The 27,164-nt window shown below is 40.5% G+C and overlaps 1 protein-coding gene across 1 annotated transcript; it reads left to right on the top strand.

Moving 5' to 3' along the window:
• Positions 1-26,656, top strand: LOC133537137 (extracellular calcium-sensing receptor-like). Its single transcript, XM_061878026.1, has 10 exons — positions 1-146; positions 211-505; positions 7,946-8,032; positions 10,032-10,139; positions 10,201-10,367; positions 11,913-12,363; positions 12,440-12,670; positions 22,562-22,685; positions 22,755-23,227; positions 26,086-26,656. The coding sequence occupies exons 1-10, from the start codon at positions 22-24 to the stop codon at positions 26,518-26,520; spliced, it is 2,496 nt and encodes an 831-aa protein (XP_061734010.1). The 5' UTR covers positions 1-21; the 3' UTR covers positions 26,521-26,656.
• The last annotated feature ends 508 nt before the right edge of the window (positions 26,657-27,164 follow it).

Below are 27,164 nucleotides of genomic sequence, written 5' to 3'. Positions count from 1 at the left end.
TGTGACGTCATCCAAGGTTCTATGAGCCTGCCGGTGCTGGAGAAGGAGGGGGACATCGTCCTGGGAGGACTCTTCTCTCTACACGATATGGTGGTGGAGCCGCGTATGACCTACACCTCCAAGCCTCCACCTACACAATGCACCAGGTACACAGGTGAGAAGGTGATAACAATGACATTAAAGTTGACATTGACTTCTTTTGTACTGCAGGTTTAACTTCCGGACATTCCGCTGGATGCAGACCATGATATTTGCTATTGAGGAGATTAACAGGGAGGGCAAACTCCTTCCCAATGTGACATTGGGATATAAGATATACGACTCATGCAGCACCCCCCACCAGGCTCTCAAAGCTACTATGGAATTGATGGGCAGCCATACGGTGGAAAGTAGGGTGCAGGGTCCAAGCAGCTGCAGGGGGGCTGTACCTGCTGTGATAGGGGATGGAGGTTCCACCCAGTCTCTGGTAGTGGCTCACTTCTTGGGAGTCTTCCATGTGCCCCAGGTGAGACCAGATAATATCATTTATTGCCAAAAGTGTGGATTTTTGTAATACCGTATTTTCCGAACCATAGGGCGCACCGGATAATAAGGCGCACTGCCGATAAGTGGGTCTATTCCGGTCTTTTTTCATACAAAATGCGCACCGGATTATAAAGTGCATTAAAGGGGTCGCATTATGATTTTTTTTTTCTAAATGTAAAACACACAAAATGTTGCATGGATTATGATTTACAGACCATCTACAAGTCCATTTTTGTGGGCGCCGTTTTGTGGCCGGTCTTATTTACGTGGTTCATCTTTGTTTTGTTTTTTTCATTTTATTTTTATTGACATCCAGCATCAGACATTTCCATCCACTAAATCATATTCACATAAATCACATAGCTGTTGTCCGCCCTAAATGTCACAAGTATTTTTGTTTATATACCCATGATACCACCCAACCCCCCAAAAAAAGAAAAAGAAACAGAGATAACAAAAACAAGGTAGTATCTACACATACATCAATTAAATCAGCAAAAATTAGATAACACATTGATAATAATAATAAACAGAAATAAAATAAAATAAACACATACACATATAGGGAGTAATCTTTTTTTTTTTTTTTTTTTAAACAGTACACTAATTCCAGAGATTTAAGTCAGGCTTATGGGGCATGACATAACTGACCCAGTTTTCCAAGTATGAGGTAAGGTTCTCCAATTTAAAATTAATAAAGGCAGTTATCTTCTCCATTTTATATATGTCCATTGTGGTTTCCATCCATTGCTTCAACGTAGGGCTCTCCTGGGATATCCATTTCCTAGTAATGGTCTTTTTACAAGCCACCATTATCACTTATTCATTAAGTATTTAGCTTTCTTCAGCCAATCTTGAGGAGCAAATCCAAAAAACTAAGTTTTACTTTCAAGGGGTATTTCTCGTTTAAAAATATCCTGTAAAGGCTTGTGTATCTCTTTCCAATTGTCCTTTATGGTAGAGCAGTCCCAGAAAAAATGGTAGTGGTTGGTGTTTGAATTCCCACAATTTCTCCAGCAGGCAGGGGAGTTATCATAGTGAGACTTCTGGGAAGATGTAATGAAAAATCTGATCAAACTTTTCCAGACAAACTCCCTCATCTTTGGCAGCGCCTTCTCCACGTCATTTTTGTTGTAGCACTGTAGCGTGCAAGGACGGGGTGGAAGAAGTGTCAAAAGATAGAGTTAACTGTTTAAATGACATTCAGACTTTACTTCAATCAATAACAGAGCAGCATCTCCTCATCCGTGGCTCACTAGTGCAACAACAAGGCCAGAAATATGTACCATGAAAAAGCGTCCGACCGGAACTCTATAATAACTAAAGTTCCTTGGCTGAATCATGTAAACTCACTACACCGGTAGTTTTTAGTGCTTCCATAGCAAGATATACGTTAGAACTTTATGCTACTTTATATTAGGAATGGCAACAGCAGAGGATGAATGTCCCATGACAAGAAAATAGAGATAAAGAAGAAGCTTATCGACTGCGAAATCAGCACGGACTACAGGGGCGGATGTGCGCAAATTTTCTGGACTTATGCAGATATCAAATGTAATCGGGACGGCGTGGCGCAGTGGGATAGTGGCCGTGCGCAACCCGAGGGTCACTGGTTCAAATCCCACCTAGAACCAACCTCGTCACGTCCGTTGTGTCCTGAGCAAGACACTTCACCCTTGCTCCTGATGGGTGCTGGTTGGCGCCTTGCATGGCAGCTCCCTCCATCAGTGTGTGAATGTGTGTGTGTATGGGTAAATGTGGAAGTAGTGTCAAAGCGCTTTGAGTACCTTGAAGGTAGAAAAGCGCTATACAAGTACAACCCATTTAAATATACATCAGCAGGCACCAGAAGGTAAGAAAAGTAGGTTTTGCATAATATTGTGAAACAAAATGCCAGATAATATGTTTGCTAATGGGTGATATTTTGTGGTCCTTATACACAAGTAATACTTATATCTCTGACTACGGTAGCCGTAATGGGCAGACAATCCATCAAGTGGTGCGGCTACAAAGTCGTACTAAAACATTCTGACGGATTTTCGAGTGCCGTAAGAAATGTTTTTTATTTTCAATGGAACATTTAAAGTTTTGGTGTTGTTTACTAGCGTCATATTGCAGCCTACACGTATCTCTTATGTGTGATTACCATCTACTGGTTACACTTATGATTACACCATGTACCAAATAAAATCGCTTCGAGGTCGGTAAGCACAACCAGAATTATTCCGTACATTAGGCGCACCGGGTTATGAGGCGCACTGTCAATTTTTGAGAAAATGAAAGGATTTTAGGTGCGCCTCATAGTCCGAAAAATACGGTATTTATGATGTGCAAATGAGGTCTACAATCCAAAATTAACTAATTTAAGAACGTTTTGAGATAACAGCTGTCTCTCGGCCAATTGTTATGCTTTAAGTTGCTTAGTGAAAATGGTGGTAAGCATCCCTGCTATTAGTTGTCGTAGCAAATGTCACTGGGAAAACATCCTGTCTTACTCACTAGCATTAACGCAAGAAATCGACATAACTTTGTAGTCCAACCATTATAAGGAAGAAAGTGAGTGTGAAAGATAGTGCCAAGAAGAAGAAGAGGATTATATATATCGGATTTAAAAAAATGATCATCAAAAACAGAACTGACTTGCCAACTAGGTGAAGCCATTCCCGCATTTTGCTAATTCTCTGTACCATAGTGAAGCAGGATGAGTCTTAACGCTGGCCAATAATGTTTTAATAATATTTAAATGGCGGACATTTACAGTATCTACAAAACCTTAAAACCGGTGAAGTTGGCACATTGTGTAAATTATCAATCAAAACAGAATACAATGATTTACAAATCCTTTTCAGCCTATATTTAATTTAATAGACTGCAAAGACAAGATACTTAACATTAAAATTGGTGAACTCTGTTATTTTTTGCAAATATTAGCTGATTTGGAATTTGATGCCTGCAGCATGTTTCAAAATAGCTGGCGTGAGTGGCAAAAAAGACTGAGAACGTTGAGGAATGCTCATCAAACACTTATTTGGAACATCCCACAGGTGAACAGACTAATCGGGAACAGGTGGGGTGCCATGATTGGGTATAAAAGCAGCTTCCATGAAATCCTCAGTCATTCACAAACAAGGATGGGGTGAGGGTCACCACTTTGGGAACAAATGCGTGAGCAAATTTTCCAACAGTTTAAAAACAACATTTCTTGCAACAGCAAGGAATTTAGGGACTTCACCATTCACGGTCGATAATATCATCAAAAAGTTCGGAGAATCTGGAGAAATCTCTGCACGTAAGCGGCAAGGCTGAAAACCAACTTCACTGGTTTTGGGTTTTTTATGACAAAGTGGATACGGTGCTGACTTAGACGCAGCTCGAAAGAGTAATTATTACATTACTTCATACAACTACTGCGAATGCTAATATTACATTCTAGTGTATTGTTGTTATACAATATATCCGATGTAAAAGTAAAAAGGCATGTTACATGTTAAAATTGTGCTTTTTTTTGGGAGGTTTAAGCACCATTGAAATTGTTTATCTCGATTTCAAAAGTGGACTTCGATTTGAGATATCAGGGTTTTGAGTTAAGACTGCTGTCACAGAACTAATTAAGCTCATTAATTGAGGTACTGAGCTACTGTATAAATTACACTCAATTCCTTGTTTTAAATCAATTCAATTAAAAACATACCAAGTGAGTTACTTGGTAAAAAGTGTGCCCACAATAGGGTTTTATAACAATTTTGTAGCCAATAACTTTTTTGAATATTGAAATTGAAGCTAAACAAATATTTTTAATCACTACATTTCTGCATTAAACTAGTTTAAAAGTGTACACCTACAAAACTGCCCCAATATCCATAATATGAATATACCCTCTCCTTTAAGAACAGAATTGTAGTAGCACTAGGAAGTGCATGGTATACTCCACTACAGTATATTTGTTTATGTGTAACAGGCAGAAAATTACACTCAGAGTTACAAAGCTAATCATGCTCAGTTCAGTTTGTTTTGGTTTTCCACTCTGGAATCCACATATCAAATACTAATATATTTTATTTATTTTAAAACATATTTCTTGCAGTCGTGGTCAAAAGTTACATAGACTTGCAAAGAACATAATGTCATGGCTGTTTTGATTTTCCAATAACGTCTACAACTCTTATTTTTTTTTGTGATGGAGTGATTGGAGCAAATACTTGTTGGTCACGAAAAACATTCATGAAGTTTGGTTCTTTTATGGATTTGTTATGAGTCTACTGAAAATGTGACCAAATCTGCTGGGTCAAAAGTATACATACAGCAATGTTGATGTTTGGTTACATGTTCCTTGGCAAGTTTCACTGCAATAAGGTAGCCATCCACAAGCTTCTGGAAAGCTTCTGGTTGAATTCTTAAAGGGGAAGATTATCACCAGACCTATGTAAGTGTCAATATATACCTTGATGGAGCAGAAAAAAGACCATATATTTTTTTAACCGATTTCCGAACTCAAATTGGGTGAATTTTGTCGAATTAAACACCTTTTTGTTTATGGCTCTTTTGGCGATGACGTCAGAACGTGACGTCACTGAGGTAATACAGCCGCCATTTTCATTTTCAACCCATTGCAAACACCGGGTCTCAGCTTTGTAATTTTCCATGTTTTCGTCTATTTTTTGGAACCTTGGCGAAATCATGCCTTGTCGGTATGTTGTCGGAGGGTGTAACAACACTAAAAGGGAGGGATTCAAGTTGCACCAAAGATGCGAAAGTGGCAAGAAATCTGCCACCGGACCCCCATTGAATGTGCAGGAGTGTCTGCACATTTGACCGGCGATGACAGGCATGGCACAGAGATGTATCGATAACCTGCAGATGCATTTGCAACGATAAAGTCAACGAAATCACAAATGTGAGTTTTGTTGGTGTTGTTGATTTATGTGCTAATCAGACATATTTGGTCGCGGCGGGACTGCCAGCTAATCGATGCTAACATGCTATGCTAATCGATGCTAACATGCTATTTACCGGGGGTGCTAAAACAGACATGGCACAGATGTATGGATAACATGCAGATGCATTTGCAACAATAAAGTCAACGAAATCACAAAGGTGAGTTTTGTTGATATTGACTGCCAGCTAATCGATGCTAACATGCTATTTACCGGCGGTGCTAAAGCAGACATGGCACAGAGATGTATGGATAACCTGCAGATGCATTTGCAACTATATTACGTTTCCTTCCACCCACATTTAATGCGGAAAAAACACTTACCAATCGACGGATTTAAGTTGCTCCAGTGTCACAAGATGCCAAAGTCCTGATCGTTTGGTCCGCACATTTTACCGGCGGTGCTAACGCAGCTATTCGGCCATGCTATGGCTATGAATAGCGTCAATAGCTATTTGCTCAATAGCTTCAGTTTCTTCTTCAATACTTTCTTACTCCAACCATTCATTTCAAAACATGCGTAATTTGTTGAATTGCTTAAACCGCTGAAATCCGAGTCTGAATCTGAGCTAATGTCACTATATCTTGCTGTGCTATTCGCCATTGTTTGTTTACATTGGCAGCACTGTGTGACGTCACAGGAAAATGAACGGTGGCTTCGAGAGAGCGAAAATAAGGCACTTTAAAGCTTTTTTTAGGGATATTCTGGGACCGGTAAAATTTTGAAAGAAACTTAAAAAAATACAACAAGCCACTGGGAACTGATTTTTATTGTTTTCAACCCTTTTGAAATTATGATAATGTTCCCCTTTAACCACTCCTCTTGACATCTGACCACAGAACTTTCTTCCAGAAGGTCTTATTTTTGTCCATGTGATGTCAGATGAAACAAAAATTTAGCTATTTGGGGACAATACCCAGCAATATGTTTGGAGGAGAAAAGGTGAGGACTTTAATCCCAGGAACTGTTGTGTACTAGAGAAGGGAAGGAGGCGACAACCAGGGCAGGACTGCGGTTTACAAGGTTTATTAAAAACCTTTGATGAATACGTGGCGTGTGTATGCTACTCAAAGTGAATGGGTGTTGACTATGTGTAATATTAAATATGTAAATGTTACCAAGGGTTGTTGTCTGTAAATGTTGGTTGTATCTTTCGTCGTTATCCAAGAGGGCAAGGCGAAGTAGCAGGTCGTGGACAGGCAAGAGGTCATTGGCTAGAACAGGGCAGCGTGGTTTGTATCCGAGCAGTGTGGTCTTGGATCGAGGAGAGCAGTCAGGAATCCGGATGGGAGTTGAGTGATAAGGCACAATCATGGAGGACACGGGAGTCACTGAGGAAGTACAAAAGGAGATGAACCAGGGCAAAACACAGAGAGATAGAGCAAAACAAGGGCGATAAAATCACTGGGAAAACAGGGAATGCCAGACGTGATGCTTACTGGAAGGTTAGCAACGTTCTGGCAAAGGTTTCTCGGGTCTGCTGGTCTTTATTCTGCTCCCTCTCATCAAATCCAGGTGTTTTGATTATTGATAGGCTGCAGGCTCATGGCTGCGTGGGCGTGCTGCACTCAGCACGAGTGAGGGTGTGTCTGAGTGCGCAGTCAGCAGCGGCGACTCTTGGCACACTGCCAGTAGAGGCGCACGCAGCTCCAGCTGCCCGGGAAATGCGGGTTCGACTCCGCTTCATGACAGAACCACCATGTCTACCGTCAAGCATGGTGGTGATAGTATTTTGCCCTGGGGCTGTTTAGCTGCCAATGGAAGTGGTGCTTTACAGAGAGTAAATGGGACAGTGAAAAATTCTTCAGGACAACCTAAAATCATCAGCCCGGAGGTTGGGTCTTCAGCGCAGTTGGGTGTTCCAACAGGACAATGACCCCAAACATACGTCAAAAGTGGTAAAGTAAATTGTTAAATCAGGGTAAAATTAAGGTTTTAGAATGGCCTTTCCAAAGTCCTGACTTAAATGTGTTGACAATGTTGAAGAAACAAGACCATGTCAGAAAACCAACAAATATAGCTGAACTGCACCACTTTTGTCAATAGGAGTGGTAAAAAATTCAACCAGAAGCTTGTGGATGGCTACCAAAAATGCCTTATTGCAGTGAAACTTGCCATGGGACATGTAACCAAATATTAACATTGCTGTATGTATACTTTTGACCCAGCAGATTTGGTCACATTTTGTGTAGACCCATGATGAATTCATAAAAGAACCACACTTCATAATGTTTTTGGTGACCAAGAAGTATGTGCTCCAATCAGGCTCACAGAAAAATAAGAGTTGTAAACATTATTGGAAACTCAAGACAGCCATGACATTATGTTCTTTACAAGTGTATGTAAAGTAAACTTTTGACCACAACTGTATATATTTTATTATAAATATTAATACAATATTAAAGATAGCCTTTTAGTTTAGCATCATGCAACCTTTTGTTGAATTAAATTATCTTTACATTATTTCTGTGTTTTGTCTCTTTCAGGTTAGTTACTTTTCCAGTTGTGCTTGTCTTAGCGACAAAAATGAGTTTCCTGCTTTCCTGAGGACCATGCCCAGTGACTTCTTCCAAGTGAGTACAACAAACTGAAGACGTAGTTCCAATTTCAATTAAAAATGTACCATTTTCTTTTCGATTAGTCATGGTAATGGGATGGATATCACATGGCTGCCTTTGAAAACACGACCTGATAGTGAGGGGTGTCAAACTAATTTTAGCTCAGGGGCCGCATGAAGGAAAATCCATACCCAAACGGGCCGGACTGGTAAAATCATGGCATAATAACTTAAAAATAAAGACAACTTTAGATAATTTTCTTTGTCTTACTTTGGCCAAAAATAGAACGAGTACATTCTGAAAATGTACACAGTATAAAAAAATCCTCTTGGCGAAACACTTGACATAAGTTGAAAACTCTGAGGAAAAAATTGGTGCAATTTAAAAAACACCATGAAGAACACAAAAAACGTATACTTTGTCTCAGTGTTTTCACACAGCCATTGAACTTTCAGCACTTCCTGTTTAGCATTTATTAAAATTGTTTTTGTTTTCTTTTGTTAACCTGCTCAGTGGCCTTGTGGTTAGAGTGCCCGCCATGAGATCGGTAGGTCGGGAGTTCAAACCCTGGCTTATGTGAACAGAGCCTGCCGGGACTTAAAGGGGAACATTTTCACAATTTCAAAAGGGTTAAAAACCATAAAAATCAGTTTCCAGTGGCTTGTTGTATTTTTTGAAGTTTTTTTCAAAATTTTACCGGTCCCGGAATATCCCTAAAACAAGCTTTAAAGTGCCTTTTTTCCGCTCTCTGCCAAGACACTGTTCATTTTCCCGTGATGTCATACAGTGCTGCCAATGTAAACAAACAATGGCGAATACCACAGCAAGATATAGCGACATTAGCTCAGATTCAGACTTGGATTTCAGCGGCTTGAGCGATTCAACAGATTACGCATGTATTGAAACAGATGGTTGGAGTATGAAAGTATTGAAGAAGAAACTTTAACTATTGAGCGAATAGCTATTGACGCTATTCATAGCCACAGCAGGGCTGAATAGCTGCGTTAGCATCGCCGGTAAAATGTGCGGACCAAACGATCAGGACTTTGGCATCTTGTGACACTGGAGCAACTTAAATCCGTCGATTGGTAAGTGTTTTTTTCGCATTAAATGTGGGTGGAAGGAAACGTAATATAGTTGCAAATGCATCTGCAGGTTATCCATACATCTCTGTACCATGTCTGCTTTAGCACCGCCGGTAAATAGCATGTTAGCATCGATTAGCAGTCAACATCAACAAAACTCACCTTTGTGATTTTGTTGACTTTATAGTTGCAAATGCATCTGCAGGTTATCCATACATCTGTGCCATGTCTGCTTTAGCACCCCCAGTAAATAGCATGTTAGCATCGATTAGCGTAGCATGTTAGCATCAATTAGCCGGCAGTCACGCCGCGACCAAATATGTCTGATTAGCACATAAGTCAACAACATCAACAAAACTCACCTTTGTGATTTAGTTGACGTTATCGTTGCAAATGCATCTGCAGGTTATCCATACATCTCTGTGCCATGTCTGTCATCGCCGGTAAAATGTGGAGACACTTTGGTACATTCAATGGGGGTCTGGCGGCAGACACTTTCGCATCTTCGGGCCAGTGGTGCAACTTGAATTCCTCCCTGTTAGTGTTGTTACACCCTCCGACAACACACCGACGAGGCATGATGTCTCCAAGGTTCCAAAAAATAGTCGAAAATAACAGAGCTGAGACCCGGTGTTTGCAATGTGTTGAAAATGAAAATGGCGGCTGTATTACCTCGGTGACGTCACGTTCTGACGCCATCGCAAAAAGACCGATAAACAGAAAGGTGTTTAATTCGCCAAAATTCACCAATTTAGAGTTTGGAAATCGGTTAAAAAAATATATGGTCTTTTTTCTGCAACATCAAGGTATATATTGACACTCTGGTGATAATGTTCCCCTTTAAGAACTCATTTGAATTCTTCCACCTTCTGTAGCCTTTGTTCTGTCTCCATATTGTACACATTGGATCCCTTTGTTCTTTACTTTAGGTTGATGCACTTGTACAGCTGGTCAAACATTTTGGCTGGACCTGGGTCGGCGTGATCGCGGGCGACGATGCTTATGGTCGTGGCGGGGCAAACATCTTTGCTCATAAAGTGAGTAAAAAAAAAAAGTCTCATTTGTGAATAATAGTATCATCCTGTAATGTTTCCTCAGGTTAGAAAGTTAGGTGCTTGTGTTGCCCTTCTTGAAATCATCCCTAAGAACCGGGCACATACTGCAATTTCAGCCATCATTTCCAAAATACGCTCCTCCGGGGCCTCAGTGGTGCTAGTGTTTGCGGTGGAACAAGACGCAGCAGCACTCTTCGATGACGCGCTGAGGTTGGATTTTTTATCGTGTAAAATGCCTCAAACATTAAGTACACAACCCAAAACCAGTGAAGTTGGCACATTGTGTAAATCGTAAATAAAAACAGAACACAATGATTTGCAAATCCTTTTCAACGTATATTCAATTGAATAGACTGCAAAGACAATTTTTTATTTTTTTTTGCAAATAATCATAAACAAATAATTATTAGAAAAAAGTTGGCACAGGGGCATTTTTACCACACTGTTACATGGCCTTTCCTTTTAACAACACTGAGGAGACCAATTTTTGAAGCTTTTCAGGTGGAATTCTTTCCCATTCTTGCTTGATGTTCAACAGTCCAGGGTCTCTGTTGTGGTAGTTTAGCCTTCATAATGCGCCACACATTTTCAGTGGGAAACAGGTCTGGACTACAGGCAGGCCAGTCTAGTACCCGCACTCTTTTTCTACAAAGCTCCCCTGTTGTAACGTGCAGAATGTGGCTTGGCATTGTCTTGCTGAAATAAGCAGGGGCGTCCATGATAACATTGCTTGGATGACAACATATGTTGCTCCAAAACCTGTATGTACCTTTCAGTATTAAAGGTGCCTTCACAGATGTGTAAGTTACCCATGCCTTGGGCACGAATACACCCCCATACCATAATAGATGCTGGCTTTTGAACTTTGCGCCTTTAACAATCCGGATGGTTCTTTTCCTCTTTGGTCTGGAGGACATGACATCCACAATTTGAAATGAGGATTTGTCAGACCACAGAACACTTTTCCATTTTGCATTAGTCCATCTTAGATGAGCTCTCGCCCAGCGAAGCCGTCGGCGTTTCTGGGTGTTGTTGATAAATGGCTTTCGCTTTGCATTGTAGAATTTTAACTTGCACTTACAGATGTAGCGACAAACTGTAGTTGCCGGCAGTGGTTTTCTGAAGTGTTCCTGAGCCCATGTGGTGATATCTGTTACATACTGATGTCGCATTTTGATGCAGTACCGCCTGAGGGATCGAAGATCCGTAATATCAACGCTTACGTGCAGTAATTTCTCCAGATTCTCTGAACCTTGATGATGAAATTCCTAAACTCCTTGCAATAGCTCGTTGAGAAATGTTGTTTTTAAACTGTTGGACAATTTGCTCACGCATTTGTTCACAAAGTGGTGACCCTCGCCTCATCCTTGTTTGTGAATGACTGAGCATTTCATGGCAGCTGCTTTTATACCCAATTATGGCGCCCACCTGTTCCCAATTAGCCTGCACACCTGTGGGATGTTCCAAATAAGTGCTTGATGAACATTCCTCCACTTTCTCATTCTTTTTTACCACTTGCGACAGCTTTTTTAAAATATGTTGCAGGCATCAAATTCCAAATGAGGTAATATTTGCAAAAAATAACAAAGTTTTTCACTTTGAATGTTAAGTATCTGGTCTTTGCAGTCTATTCAATTGAATATAAGTTGAAAAGGATTTGCAAATGATTGCATTCGGTTTTTATTTACGATTTACACAACGTGCCAACTTCACCGGTTTTGGAGTTTGTCAGTTAAAAGAAAATCTTCTTCCCAGAGAGGGACTCACTGGGATACAATGGCTGGCTAGCGAGGCTTGGAGCACCGCGGCCATTCTCTCCAGCCCTAAAAAGTACCACCCAATCCTTCAGGGATCCATGGGGTTTGCCGTCCGGCGAGCGAACATCCCGGGGCTGCGTGACTTTCTCCTCCGCCTGCATCCCTCCGGCACTGAAGCTCTTGAGGACCCATTTCTGATACCATTCTGGCAAGAAGTTTTTCAATGCAGCTTAGGTGTTGGGACTAAACCACCGTGCACCGGAGCTGAAGACCTGAAGAGTGTGTCAAATATTTATTCGGATGTGTCCCAGCTGAGGATCTCCTATAATGTTTATAAAGCTGTCTATGCTATCGTCTATGCATTGAGGAGCATGAAAGGCTGCGAGGAAGGCAATGGGCCTTTTGCTTTTCAGGCATGTCCAGATTTACAGCGCATACAGCCATGGCAGGTATTGTAAAATTAGGCCAATTTGCTTTTTTTGGCATCATCCGCTCATCGAAATAATTCCCTTTCCATTCTTGTAGCTTCTTCATTACATCAAACAGGTGGAATACTTCAACTCCTTTGGCGATGAAACCAAATTTGACGAGAACGGTGACATCGCCGCCATGTACGACCTCGTCAACTGGCAGCTGGGACCGAGCGGAGAGGTCGAGTTTGTCACCATTGGAAAGTTTGATGAAACGGTCAAAAACGGACAGCAGAAGCTCCGTATCCAGGAAAAGGATATCGTGTGGAACGGCAACAAGACCCAAGTAGAGATCTCATTCAATTATTCTACTTTCCTCTATGAATACAGTAATCTGTGCCATCTAATGAGGTCCAACACCTGAATTGGGGTTGTACGGTATACCGGTATTAGTATAGTACCGCAATTAGTATAGTACCCCCTCCCTCGCCCGCGTTGCAGTCATTTCGAGTCATTCATTGCTGGTTTTATGAACAGAGGAGCATGTTCGGCAGCGCACACACACAGAGTACTTACAAGCAGACACAGCGTGTAGACAGAAAAGGGAGAATAGACGCATTTTGGTCTAAAAACTAAAGATATAGGTGAAGTTATAACACTGAAACGCCCTCAGGAAGAGGTGCTTTAAGACACGGCTGGCTAGATAGTGGCTAACGTCCATCCGCCTTCAGCAGTGTTTTAGCTACTTCTAAATTATTAATCCTCGCCTCCGTGGTGACAAATAAAGTGAGTTTCTTACAAGTATCATCCCTGCAGGACGAGGAATAGCTAAACATGCTTCACTACACACTGTGGCTCACCGGCGTCAAAATGTAAACAAACACCATTGGTGGATCTACATCCACTGTAATGATACCAATTACGGGCATGTATCCAGTCGATATTACTATGATTAAGTCGATATTTTTGGGCATCACATCTTCTTTTGTTTTTTCTAAATTCATATTACGTTTATAAACACAGGAAATATGTCCCTGGACACATGATGACTTTATATGTATGTATGTAACTACTTGTTGTGTGGTATCATCCGAAACTAATGTAAAGTATCAAACAACAGAAGAATAAGTGATTTTTATATTTTAACAGAAGTGTAGATAGAACATTTTAAAAGACAAACTTAGCAGATATTAACAGTAAATGAACAAGTAGATTAATAATTTGTTTTCTACCACTTGTCCTTAATAATGTTGACACAATAATAGTCTGCTGCATATGTCAGCAGACTAATTAGGAGCCTTTGTTTGTTTACTTACTCCTAAAAAGACAAGTTGTCTAGTATGTTCACTATTTTATTTAAGGACTTCATTGAAATAAGAAACATATGTTTAATGTACCCTAAGATTTTGGGTTAAAATAAACCCAATAATGCAATATTTTTGTGGTCCCCTTATTTAGAAAAGTACCGAAAAGTATCAAATTAATTTTGGTACCGGTACCAAAATATTGGCATCGGGACAACACTTACCTAGAACTATATTAAAAAAAATTCAAAAACGATACTTTTTTTTTTTTGTGTGAAAAGCCATGATATTTTCAACAAGTGTGTTGGAGATGCGCGGTTTGCGGTCTCAATCCGCGGATAAACCGCAGGTCGGGCGGGTGACATGACGAAAAAATAGATTTTAATTAGATTCGGGCAGGTGGCGGTTGAATCATCCGGAAATATTTGATATACATGGTTCTGGGATCTGTATCCTTTGCCATTCAAAGAGCCAATTGAGACCCATGTCACTAAGCGAAGAAGTCAATAGGCGACGCTAACATTCTCTGGAATGACTACCGGCAGTCACCCAGATAATAAGTATTAGGGCGTGCTATGAAGTCATTGACTTTGTCGCCCTCTACAGCATGTGCGATCCGCTTGTCAGCCCAGCAACATGTTGTGTGTGGCTTTTGCAGCAACACGCACACGACTGGAAGGCATACTGGGTGACTCAGAGTACACTAATGGTTGTGATATAAACAATTTTAACAAACTTAGTAATATGCGCTAAGTGTGAAGCCACACTAAACAAGATTGACAAACACATTTCGGGAGGACAACCTCCCAGTAACACAACATAAACGCAACACAACAAATACCCATAATCCTTTGTATCCATGACACGGCCTGGCTATTTTATACACCCTGCTAGCAGCAACCCCCCCCATCCGCCCCGTGCGTTGGTAAGGTGGGCGGGGTTGGGGGCACGGGGGTGTAAAATATATTCAGGATGTGTCACGGATACAAAGGATTCTGGGTATTTGTTGTGTTGCGTTTATGTTGTGTTACTGTGAGGATGTTCTCCCGAAATGTGTTTGTCAATCTTGTTTGGTGTGGCTTCACAGTGTGGCGCATAAGTGTTAAAGTTGTTTATATCACAACCATCAGTGTACTCTGTATCACCCAGTATGCCTTTCAATCTTGTACATGTGATTGTGGAAGATGCACACAACATGATGCCAGACTAACAGTTGGTGTGTACATGTTGTTGAAGGTGTCAAAGGCAATGGTTTCACAGCACGCCCATATCCTTGTCATCAGGATGAACGCCAATTGGATAATCGCCGGAACTTTAGCGGCACCAATTGTTTCGTTACTCTGTGAAACGGGTTTAGGCAGCTCTGTGAGTGGTAAAGGTAGCCAACCTCTGATGTATTACAGCGGGCAGATGCGTTTCTGATAATATGTTGGCGCGAGTGCAGATGATATATTTGCCTATCCGCGCATCTCTAAAGTGCGTGCAGAGACTGTCATTCAGATATTACTTTTGGTAACACCATACCAACTTTATTTATAAAGCTTTTTAAAAAGAACCACCGTTGAAAAACAAAGGGCTGGACACCACAAACAAGTAAAACACACAAAAAGCAGAGAAATACAGGCAAAAGACAGAGTAAAATATAATCATTTAAAACAGAGGTAAAATAGATACATATTCAGATAAAAAGAGCAGATAAAAGATTAAAATGTTATTTAATTATTAAAAGAATGTTTTACATTTTTGACCTTCCAATATAGCTTAATAAGATAAGGAAAATATAAGAAACCCCTCAGTAAGATGCGGTACCACTTCAAGGTATAATCACAAAAATAAACATAAGGTTCACCCTTTTGAAGGCACTTGATGTTGAGGAACAAATAAAATGCAAAACAAAATTGTACTTACATTTATCATGTAAATCAGTAGCATTCTCAAAAGTTTTAATTTTGATTATTACAATTTTAATATTATCTAAAGGATTATTGTCTCCGTCCACTGAAAAATATGTACAGTATCTCCAAATTTGGGGAGTTTTTTGAAAACAAACCTCACATACTTATTCTGCCTTTTTTTTTTAATTAACCTAAAAAGAACCATAGAAAAGCATGCATTTATATTAAACGGCAATGATAAAAATGTACAGTACAGGCCAACAGTTTGGACACACCTTCTCATTCAGTGCGTTTTCTTTATTTTTTCAACAAAACAAGGTTAAATAACTGAAAACATGTTTTATATTCTAGTTTCTTCAAAATAGCCACTCTTTGCTCTGATTACTGCCTTGCACACTAGTCATTCTCTCGATGAGCTTCAAGCTCACCTGTGAAGTGAAAACCATTTCAGGTGACTACCTCGTGAAGCTCAATCAAGAGAATGCCAAGAGTGTGCAGGCAGTAATCAGTGCAAAGGGTGGCTATTTTGAAAAAAATAGAATACAATCATGTTTTCCATTATTATATCTTTTTTTTTTTTAAGTACATAACTCCACATGTCTTGATTCATAGTTGTGATGCCTTCAGTGACAATCGACAATGAAAATAGTCATGAAAATAAAGAAAGCACATTGAATGAGAAGGTGGTCCAAACTTTTGGCCTGTACTGTATGTATTCTTTTATCATGTCTAATTTTTCAGAAACAATACTTTTGTTCACTCATTTGACCGAGCAATCCTTTTAAATACAATTGTAATATTTCATTGTGTTTATTGATCCCCTTACAGTTGCCTTATCCTTATTTGCTTATTTGACCAAGCAATGTTTTTCTTACATAATAATTTATTAAAAATAATGTTGACTACCATTACTTTTCTTGCCATATTGGCTATAGGAGAAATCACGCGGTTCTTTTAAATCAGGGGGTTCAAAATCATTTTAGCTCAGGGAACCGCATGGAGGAAAATATATTCCTAGGTGTGCCGGACGGGGAAAATCATGGCATGATAACTTAAAAATACAACTACAACAACTTCAGATTGTTTTACTTTGGCACAAATAGAACAAAAACATTCTTAAAATGTAAATATCACATATAATCCTTATGACAAAACATTTCAAGTTAGTTGAAAATTCTGAAGAAAAAAACTGTTGTAGTTTCAAAAATAACATAATCTCAGTGTATTTACAAAGCATTTAAACATTAAGTCACAGCCCATCTAGGATTGAACAAAAAATAAAGCATACATAAAAAACGCTTTTATCTATGAACTACCTCATTTGTGATTTCCACTGATCACTTTCTTTAAATTTGCAAAGAACACAATTATTTTCACAGAACTATATGAATGTGCAGTGTCTCATGCAGCATTTACCATGTACCTCTTTAATAACCCATTTTCCTTGCATGCTAGAAATGCTATTGCGACACCCAGTGGGCACATTTAAACAGCAGTTTCTTTAGTGTAATAATGTAGCTTAAAGGGGAACATTATCACCAGACCTATGTAAGCGTCAATATATACCTTGATGGTGCAGAAAAAAGGCCGTATATTTTTTTAACCGATTTCCGAACTCTAAATGGGTGAATTTTGGCGAATTAAACGCCTTTCTTTTTATCGCGCTGGAGGCGATGACGTCAGAATGTGATGTCGCCGAGGTAATGCAGCCGCCATTTTCATTTTCAACACATTACAAACACCGGGTCTCAGCTCTGTTATTTTCCGTTTTTTCGACTAATTTTTGGAACCTTGGAGACATCATGCCTCGACGGTGTGTTGTTGGAGGGTGTAACAACACTAACAGGGAGGGATTCAAGTTGCACCACTGGCCCGAAGATGCGAAAGTGTCTGCCGCCAGACCCCCATTGAATGTGCTGGAGTGTCTCCACATTTTACCGGCGATGCTAAGGCAGACATGGCACAGAGATGTATGGATAACCTGCAAATGCATTTGCAACGATAGTCAACGAAATCACAAAGGTGAGTTTTGTTGATGTTGACTGCCAGCTAATCGATGCTAACATGCTACGCTAATCGATGCTAACATGCTATTTACCGGCGGTGCTAAAGCAGACCTGCTACAGAGATGTATGGATAACCTGTAGATGCATTTGCAACTATATTACGTTTCCTTCCACCCACATTTAATGCGAAAAAAACACTCACCAATCGACGGATTTAAGTTGCTCCAGTGTCAAAAGATGCGAAAGTCCTGATCGTTTGGTCCGCACATTTTACCGGCGATGCTAACGCAGCTATTCGGCCATGCTATGGCTATGAATAGCGTCAATAGCTATTCGCTATAGCTTCAGTTTCTTCTTCAATACTTTCATACTCCAACCATCTGTTTCAATACATACGTAATCTGTTGAATCGCTTAAGTCGCTGAAATCCGAGTTTGAATCCGAGCTAATGTCACTATATCTTGCTGTGGTATTCCCATTGTTTGTTTACATTGGCAGGAATGTGTGACGTCACAGGGAAATGGATAGTGGTTTCGAAGATAGCGAAAATAAGGCACTTTAAGCTTTATTTAGGGATATTCCGAGACTGGTAAAATTTTGAAAAAAAAATTCAAAAAATACAACAAGCCACTGGGAACTGATTTTTATTGTTTTTAACCCTTTTGAAATTGTGATAATGTTCCCCTTTACTTTTACACTTAGCAAATTAATTTTGCGGGCCGCATGTTTGACATCCCTGTTTTAAATCAACCAAAAATGGTTCCTTGTCTTCTAAAAAACTGCAAAAATAAAAACGGACATCGTTTTTTCAGTGTTTCTCTTCAGATTGTGCAGCTGTAGCTCATGAAGTGCTTCTCAAGATGTGACTCTAAAGCGGGGGTGTCAAACTCATTTTAGCTCAGGGGCTACATGGAGGAAAATCTACTCCCAAGTGGGCCCGACTGGTAAAATCATGTCATGATAACTTAAAAATAAATACAACTTCAGATTGTTTTCTTGGTTTATAAATAGAACAAACACATTCTGATAGTGTACAAATAATAAGCATTGTGTGAATGCTTTGTTTTGTTTTGTTTACAATTACCAGTTGCGGTTAATAGTACATATACTTTATTTGTTGTTATTTATAGTTTCTGAATTAATTATGAGATAATGTTGGAGTATAACTGTCACACTCAATATGACAGTTATTTAAACATCACTCCTAAACAAAACATGCAATATGTCTAATACTTCCTTAAATAATGTATCTTTCCTTAAAAAGATACATTATTTAACTTCCTTAAATAATGTATCTTTGTGAGTTTTGCTTGCGTAAGGTTTGCAAACACAAAAAAGTGTTTTTTACTCAATGTGACAGTATTGTTCTTAGAATCCTGAGATTAATTTTCAATCCGTCAAGATAAAAAATATATACATCAAAATCCAATTACAGTATGTTATTTATGTAATTTGATCATTTTCCTTGATTGATGTATTGTGTGTTTTATATTATCCAGTTTCTTCAAATTAGCCACCCTTTGCTTCCAAAGACATGCACCTGGGGATAGGTTGATTGGCAACACTAAATTGGCCCTAGTGTGTGAATGTGAGTGTGAATGTTGTCTGTCTATCTGTGTTGGCCCTGCGATGAGGTGGCGACTTGTCCAGGGTGTACCCTGCCTTCCGCCCGATTGTAGCTGAGATAGGCGCCAGCGCCCCCCGCGACCCCAAAAGGGAATAAGCGGTAGGAAATGGATGGATGGATGGATGCTCTGATTACAGCTTTGTACACTCCAGGGATTCTCTCCATGAGTTACCAGCACACATGTGAAGTTAAAACCATTTCAGGTGATTACCTCTTGAAGCTCGTCGAGAGAATGCCAAGAGTGTGCAAAAAAGTAATCAGAGCGGCTATTTTGAAGAAATTAGAATCTAAAACATGTTTTCAGTTATTTTACCTTTTTTTGTTAAAGGCCTACTGAAACCCACTACTACCCACCACTCAGTCTGATAGTTTATATATCAATGATGAAATATTAACATTGCAACACATGCCAATACAGCCTTTTTAGTTTACTAAATTGCAATTTTAAATTTCCCGGGAGTTTTGTCTTGAAAACGTCGTGTAATGATGACGTGTACGCAAGACGTCACAGGTTTTTAGGAAGTATGAGCGCTACGCACACACACGGCTAAAAGTCGTCTGCTTTAACGGCATAATTACACAGCATTTTGGAGATCTGTGTTGCTGAATCTTTTGCAATTTGTTCAATTAATATTGGAGAAGTCAAAGTAGCAAGATGGAGTTGGGAAGCTTTAGCCTTTAGCCACACAAACACACGGTGATTCCTTGTGTAAAATTCCTGAAGGTGAAAATGTACCATGGATCAGAGCGCAGTCAAGCGAACATGAAACACGACGGAATGTCAACCAGCAGGTTTCGGTGAGAAAATTGTGGTTAAAAAGTCGCTTCTTACCGGAGAAAAGGTGAGCTTGCCCCGTCCATAGCTGCCGTCGACTCCCCTGAGACACTGCGCGTCAAGACACCCGAGGACGTACACCTCCGAATATCGGGTACTATTTAACTCACAAAAAAACTAGCAACTAGAGATGCGCGGATAGGAAATTATATCATCCGCAACCGCATCACCAAAGCCGTCATCCACCCGAACCAACATTTTATCAGGACCGTACCCGCCCGCCAACCACCCGCTGAAATACATCAGAGGTTGGCCGCCTTTACCATTTACAGAGATATTTAAACCTGTTCCACAGAGTAGTCGCTAAAGTTCTCGCGACTACCCAATAGCATGCATCCTGATGACAAGAATATTAATGTGCTGTGAAGCCATTGCCTTAGACACCTTCAACATGTACGAACCAATTGTTGGTCCGGCAACATGTTGTGTGCAGCTTCCGCAATTACACGTACAAAATTGAAAGGCATACTGGGTGATACAGAGTACACTGATGGTTGTGATTTAAACAACTTTAACACTTACTAATATGCGCCACGCTGTGAAGCCACACCCAACAAGATTGACAAACACATTTCGGGAGAACTTCCACACAGTAACACAACACAATAAATACCCAGAATCCTTTGTATCCGTCACACTTCCTGAATATATTTTACACCTTCGTGCCCTAAAGCCCGCCCACCTTACCGACGCACGGGTTTGCTTTTAGCGGGGTGTATAAAATAGTCAGGTTGTGTCAGGAATACAAAGGATTATGGGTATTTGTTGTGTTGTGTTTATGTTGTGTTACTGTGAGGTAACACAACATTGTACATGTTGTAGAAGGTGACAAACCCAATGGCCTCATAGCACGCCCTAATACTAATTATCTGGGTGACTGCCAGCAGTCATTCAAGAGAGTAATAGCGCCCCCTATTGTCTTCTTCGCTTTATGACACGGGTGCCAAATGGCTCTTTGAATGGCAAAGGATACTGATCCCAGATCCATGTATATCAAATATTTCCGGATGGTTCAACCGCCACCCGCCCGAATCTAATTAAAATATATATTTTCGTCATGTCAACCGCCCGACCCGCGCATCTCTACTAGCAACACAATAGAAAGATAAGGGATTTCACAGAATTATCCCACTAAATGTGTCTAAAAACACCGGAATCCGTCCCAATGCAATCGCGTTTGTTTTTTTTTCTTGGTTTTTTTTTTGGTTTTTTTCGAGTCCGTCGCTATCAATATCCTTAAACACAAATCTTTCATCCTCGCTCAAATTAATGGGGAAATTGTCGTCCTCTCGAACCGAATAGCACTTTTTGTCAGAGGCTCCCATTAAAATCAATGTGAATATGTGAGGAGCCCCCACACTTGCAACGTCATCGTCCGCGACTTCCGGTAGAGGCAAGGCTTTTGTTTTAGCACCGAAAATTGCAAACTTTATCGTGGATGTTTTCTACTAAATCCTTTCAGCAAAAATATGGCAATATTGCGAAATGATCAAGTATGACACATAGAATGGACCTGCTATCCCCGTTTAAATAAGAAAATCTCATTTCAGTAGTCCTTAAAGTACATAACTCCACGTGTTCATTCATAGTTGTGATGCCTTTAGTGACAAACTAATATTTAAACATAACTCCTAAACAATAATGCCTTAAGTAATGTATCTTTGCACGTTTTAATAGAAACATATGAAAGAAACATACTTTTGTATATTTTTCAAACACAACATTTTTTTTTTACTTAATATGACTGTAATGTTGGGCTTCGCGGTGGGCGAGGGGTTAGTGCGTCTGCCTCACAATACAATGGTCCTGCAGTCCTGGGTTCAATCCCAGGCTCGGGATCTTTCTGTGTGGAGTTTGCATGTTAACCCCGTGAATTCGTGAGTACCCTCCAGGTACTCCGGCTTCTTCCCACTTCCAAATACATGCACTGGGGATAGGTTGATTGGCAACACTAAATTGGCCCTAATGTGTGAATTTGAGTGTGAATGTTGTCTGTCTATCTGTGTTGGCCCTGCAATGAGGTGGCGACTTGTCCAGGGTGTACCCCGCCTTCCGCCCGATTGTAGCTGAGATAGGCGCCAGCGCCCCCCGCGACCCCAAAAGGGAAAAAGCGGTAGAAAATGGATGAATGGATGGACTGTAATGTTCTTAGAATCCTGAGATTGATTTTCAATCTATCAAGATAAAAACATTATATGTCATATTATTTATGTAGTTTGATAATTTTCCTCGACTGATGTACTAACTTTTTTTTTTTTATCTTCCACCCGATTGTAGCTGAGATAGGCACCAGCGCCCCCCGTGGCCCCAAAGGGAATAAGCGGTAGAAATGGATGGATGGATAGTATCATCTACAAAGATACAAACAATTGCTATTGCGACATCCAGTGGGCATATTTAGAGCAGCAGTTTCTTTCATTCAAAAATTTCAGGTTCATATTCATACTTAGCAAACTCATCCCGCGGACTGGATAAAACCTGTTCGCGGGCCTGATCCGGCCCTTGGGCCGTATGTTTGTCACCCCTGCTCTATAGGAACCAGTGTAGTTTGTGTTGTCCTTGTTGCACAGGTCCCACTATCGGTGTGCAACAACATATGTCCCCCAGGAACCCGCAAAGCCATCAGACCTAACTTCCCTATCTGCTGCCATGATTGTGTGGTGTGTACAGCTGGGCAGATCAGCAATCAGACCGGTGAGGGAACTGAACATGACACTAAACAGTCTCTCTCTAAAGAGTTAAACATCTGCTTCTGCTTGTTAGATGCCATAGAGTGTGTGCGCTGCTTGCCTGAATTCTGGTCCAACACGGAAAGGACCGCCTGTATCCCCAAACAGGTGGAGTTTCTATCCTTCACTGACACAATGGGCATCACCCTGATGGCTATATCTCTCATCGGCTCCTTCTGCACCTGCGCCGTGGTCTTCATCTTCTCCTACCACAGAACCACGCCTATCGTCCGGGCCAACAACTCGGATTTAAGCTTCCTGCTGCTCTTTTCCTTGACCTTGTGTTTCCTTTGCTCACTGACCTTCATCGGCCGGCCCTCAGAGTGGTCCTGTATGCTGCGCCATACGGCTTTCGGCATAACCTTTGTCCTTTGCATCTCTTGCATACTGGGAAAGACCATAGTGGTGCTCATGGCCTTCAAGGCGTCGTTTCCTGGGAGTACAGTCATGAGGTGGTTCGGGCCCGCCAAGCAAAAAGCAATCATTGGACTTTGCACTCTGGTCCAGGTGAGGACATATTCACTGCTACACTACTGTTGCATCATGCATTTTGATTTGTACGACAGTGAACCCTCACAAATCCAATTAACTGCCGTCATGTCAGAAATGTTTTAAGTGGCCGCAAAGGCACCCAGGCGCCATTATTCTGCTCAATATGTCACTGGCAATAAAACAGGAGTTATGAACATTCAGAGAAAGCGGAAAAAAAAGTAACACCTAATCGATCCATTTTTCAAAATGGGTCAACGTCTTTATAAAAAAAAAAGACAAGACTAGAAAATGAAGTTGACCCTTAAGGTTCTGTTTGCAACTTTTTGGCACTTTCCAAAGTGTTGTAAGCGTTAGATCAGGGGTCTCAAACTCAATTCACCTGGGGGCCACTGGATGCAGAGTCTGGGTGAGGCTGGGCCGCAAGAAAAGAAAATATTTCAGCGTCCCGGAATAGTTAGTGCAAGGAGTTCTGGGTATTTGTTCTGTTGTGTTTATGTTGTGTTACGGTGCGGATGTTCTCCCGAAATGGGTTTGTCATTCTTGTTTGGCCTGGGTTCACAGTGTGGCGCATATTTGCAACAGTGTTAACGTTGTTTATACGGCCACCCTCAGTGTGACCTGTATGGCTGTTGACCAATTATGCCTTGCATTCACTTGTGTGCGTGAAAAGCCGTAGACATTATGTGACTGGGCCGGCATGCAAAGGCAGTGCCTTTAAGGTTTATTGGCGCTCTGTACTTCTCCCTACGTCCCTGTACCACTCCGTACAGCGGCGTTTTAAAAGTCATAAATTTTACTTTTTGAAACTGATACAGATAATTTCCGATAAAACATTTTAAAGCATTTATCGGCTGATAATACCAGCAGTCCGATATTATCGGACATCTCCACAAATAACGGTTTGAATTGGTCCAGGTTATTGGGGACTGTTATTACTGACAGACATGTGTCGCGGTGTGACTGCACGTAAGAAAACCCTCGTCTCCATGCCAACATCTCTGTCGCTTCCACTCATTTTCCCCTTTTCCACTAACGCAGAACGTTGAAAGAGCCATTTTGGAGCCAAATAACACAGCGCTGTCAAGCACCATTCATGTAAAACTCGTGGGCCGCACTAACATTAGACTTTCATATTAAGGTGGGGGCCGCAAAATAACCGCGTGTGTGAGACCCCTGCATTAGATCCTTCCATGTTCTAGCTTTGAACACGCAAACTACGCCCCACAAAACACACACACATTACTGTAGCTCTGTGTGTTTTGGGATTCGGAAAAGCAACAATTAGCTACTAAAGTTGGCTGTCATTGAATGTACAGTCGTGGTCAAAAGTTTACATACACTTGTAAAGAACATAATGTCATGGTTGTCTTGAGTTTCCAATTTTTTCAACAACTCTTATTTTTTTGTGATAGAGTTATTGGAGCACATACTTTTGGCGCTTTTGGTAGCCATCCATAAGCTTCTGGTTGAATTTTGGACCACTCCTCCTGACAAATTTGGTGCAGCTAAATTTGTTGGTCTTCTGTCATGGACTTGTTTCTTTAGCATTGTCCACACGTTTAAGTCAGGACCTTGGGAAGGCCATTGTAAAACTTTAACTCTAGCCTGATTTAGCCATTCCTTTACCATGTTTGATGTGTGTTTGGGGTCATTGTTCTTTGTGTGTTTTGTGATTTGGAAAAGTCTAGCTACAATTAGCTACGAAAGTTGGCTATCACTGAATGTGCAGTCGTGGTCAAACATTTACATACATTTGTAAAAAAACATAATGTCATGGCTGTCTTGAGTTTCCAATAATTTTTACAACTTTTATTTTTGTGTGATAGAGTGATTGGAGCACATACTTTTTGGTCATAAAAAACCTTCATGAAGTTTGGTTCTTTTATGAAGTTATTATGGGTCTACTGAAAATGTGACTAAATATGCTGGGTCAAAAGTATACATACAGCAATGTTAATATTTGGTAACATGTCTCTTGGCAAGTTTCACTGCAATAAGGCACTTTTGGTAGACATCCACAAGCTTCTGGCAAGCATCTGGTTGAATTTTTGACCACTCCTCATAACAAAATTTGCTAGTCTTCTGACATGGACTTGTTTCTTCAGCATTGTCCACACGTTTAAGTCACAACTTTAGAAAAGCCATTCTAAAGCCTTAATTCTAGCCTGATTTAGCCATTTTTTTTTACCACTTTTGACGTGTGTTTGGGGGTCATTGTCCTGTTGGAACACCCAACTGTGCCCAAGACCCAACCTCCGGGCTGATGATTTTAGGTTGTCCTGAAGAATTTGGAGGTAATCTTCCTTTTTTATTGTCCCATTTACTCTCTGTAAAGCACCACTTCTGTTGGCAGCAAAACAGGCCCAGAGTATAATACTACCACCACCATGCTTGACAGTAGGTTTGATGTTCCTGGGATTAAAGGCCTAATCTTTTCTCCTCCAAACATATTGCCAGGTATCGGGGCCAAACAGCTACATTTTTGTTTCATCTGACCACAGAACTTTCCTGCAGAAGGTCTTATCTTTGTCCATGTGATGTCAGATGAAACAAGACCAACAAGTATGTGCTCCAATCACTCTATCACAAAAAAAAGTTGTAGAAATTAATGGAAACTAGACAGCCATGACATTATGTCCTTCACAAGTGTATGTAAACTTTAGACCACGACTGTATATTCAAGTTAAAAGTTAAGTTAATATCATAACAACAACTTGACTCCAAAATTGTTCGTTGTTTATTTGGAACTGCATGCATTACAACTACCATTTTGAAACAACGCGGAAGACAGTCGATTCACACATCAACAATCCATCAAAGGTATGATGGTCCTTTGGGTGTATTAAACTGTTATCAAATGTACTTTTGGACAGGTAATCATCTGCATTGTGTGGCTGACCGTGGCTCCCCCAACCCCACGTAAACTGATTCCTCGCAAGAGCGCCATGGTCATCCTCCTATGCGACGAAGGCTCCCACGTGGCGTTCGGTCTGGTCCTGGGCTACATCGGACTGCTGGCCTGCCTCTGTCTCCTGCTGGCCTTCCTGGCGAGGAAACTTCCGGATAATTTCAATGAGGCCCGGCTCATCACCTTCAGCATGCTGATCTTCTGTGCCGTGTGGGTCGCCTTTGTTCCCGCTTACATCAGCTCTCCAGGAAAGTACTCCACAGCCACTGAGGTGTTTGCCATTTTAGCTTCCAGCTATGGCTTACTGGGCTGTATCTTTGCACCAAAATGCTACTCAATCCTGTTTAGGCCTGAAAAGAACACCAAGAAACATCTCATGTCCAGAGTGGATAAGTTTTAGTCCCTGCCCTATTCTCAGACTTTCTTTGAAGAGGTGAATACATGCTTTTAATCCATCACAAAAAATAGATGACATACATGTATTAGAACCCATGTGTATGTATACAGACCACAGCACTAAATGTATACCAATCCTAAATGCCTAAAAATATATTTGGATTTTTGACCAGCAGGTGGCAGCAGTGGTTAGTGTTATAGTGTTGCACTGCTTTACCTATATTAAAATGTGTTAATTCATTTTCAGCTGGAATTAACACTACACATTCATTATTTTGCCTTTGTTTTGATTTGGAAAAAAAATATCATTAAAAAAATGTCGTAACACTAATAGGGGATCATATGAACCATTACTAAGTTGCTTATTAACATAGGGTTAGGGTTAGGGTTAGGTTGGGATTGGGGTTAGGGTTAGGGTAGGGAAGACTCTTAGTTAATGGCTTACTGGTTGTATAATAAGGCCATGCAGAACAAGGCATTAATAAGTACTTAATAAGTAGTTAATAATGACAGATTAACAGCCAAAATGTTACTAATTTGCATGTTAATAAGCAACTAATTAATGGTTCATATGTTCCCCATACTGAAGTGTTACCAAAATGTTATACTGTAATATTGTACATGGTAATTGTTATATATTGTACACAG

Source organism: Nerophis ophidion, linkage group LG18, assembly GCF_033978795.1.
Source record: "Nerophis ophidion isolate RoL-2023_Sa linkage group LG18, RoL_Noph_v1.0, whole genome shotgun sequence".
Classification (NCBI taxonomy): Eukaryota; Metazoa; Chordata; class Actinopteri; order Syngnathiformes; family Syngnathidae; genus Nerophis; species Nerophis ophidion.
This window is presented reverse-complemented; position numbering and strand designations above follow the sequence as displayed.

Coding starts and splice junctions, on each gene's coding strand:
- LOC133537137 (XM_061878026.1), top strand. CDS start 22: ATGAGCCTGCCGGTGCTGGAGAAGGAGGGGGACATCGTCCTGGGAGGA. Junction 147..210: donor CCACCTACACAATGCACCAG/GTACACAGGTGA, acceptor TTTGTACTGCAG/GTTTAACTTCCGGACATTCC. Junction 22,686..22,754: donor GCAGATCAGCAATCAGACCG/GTGAGGGAACTG, acceptor TCTGCTTGTTAG/ATGCCATAGAGTGTGTGCGC.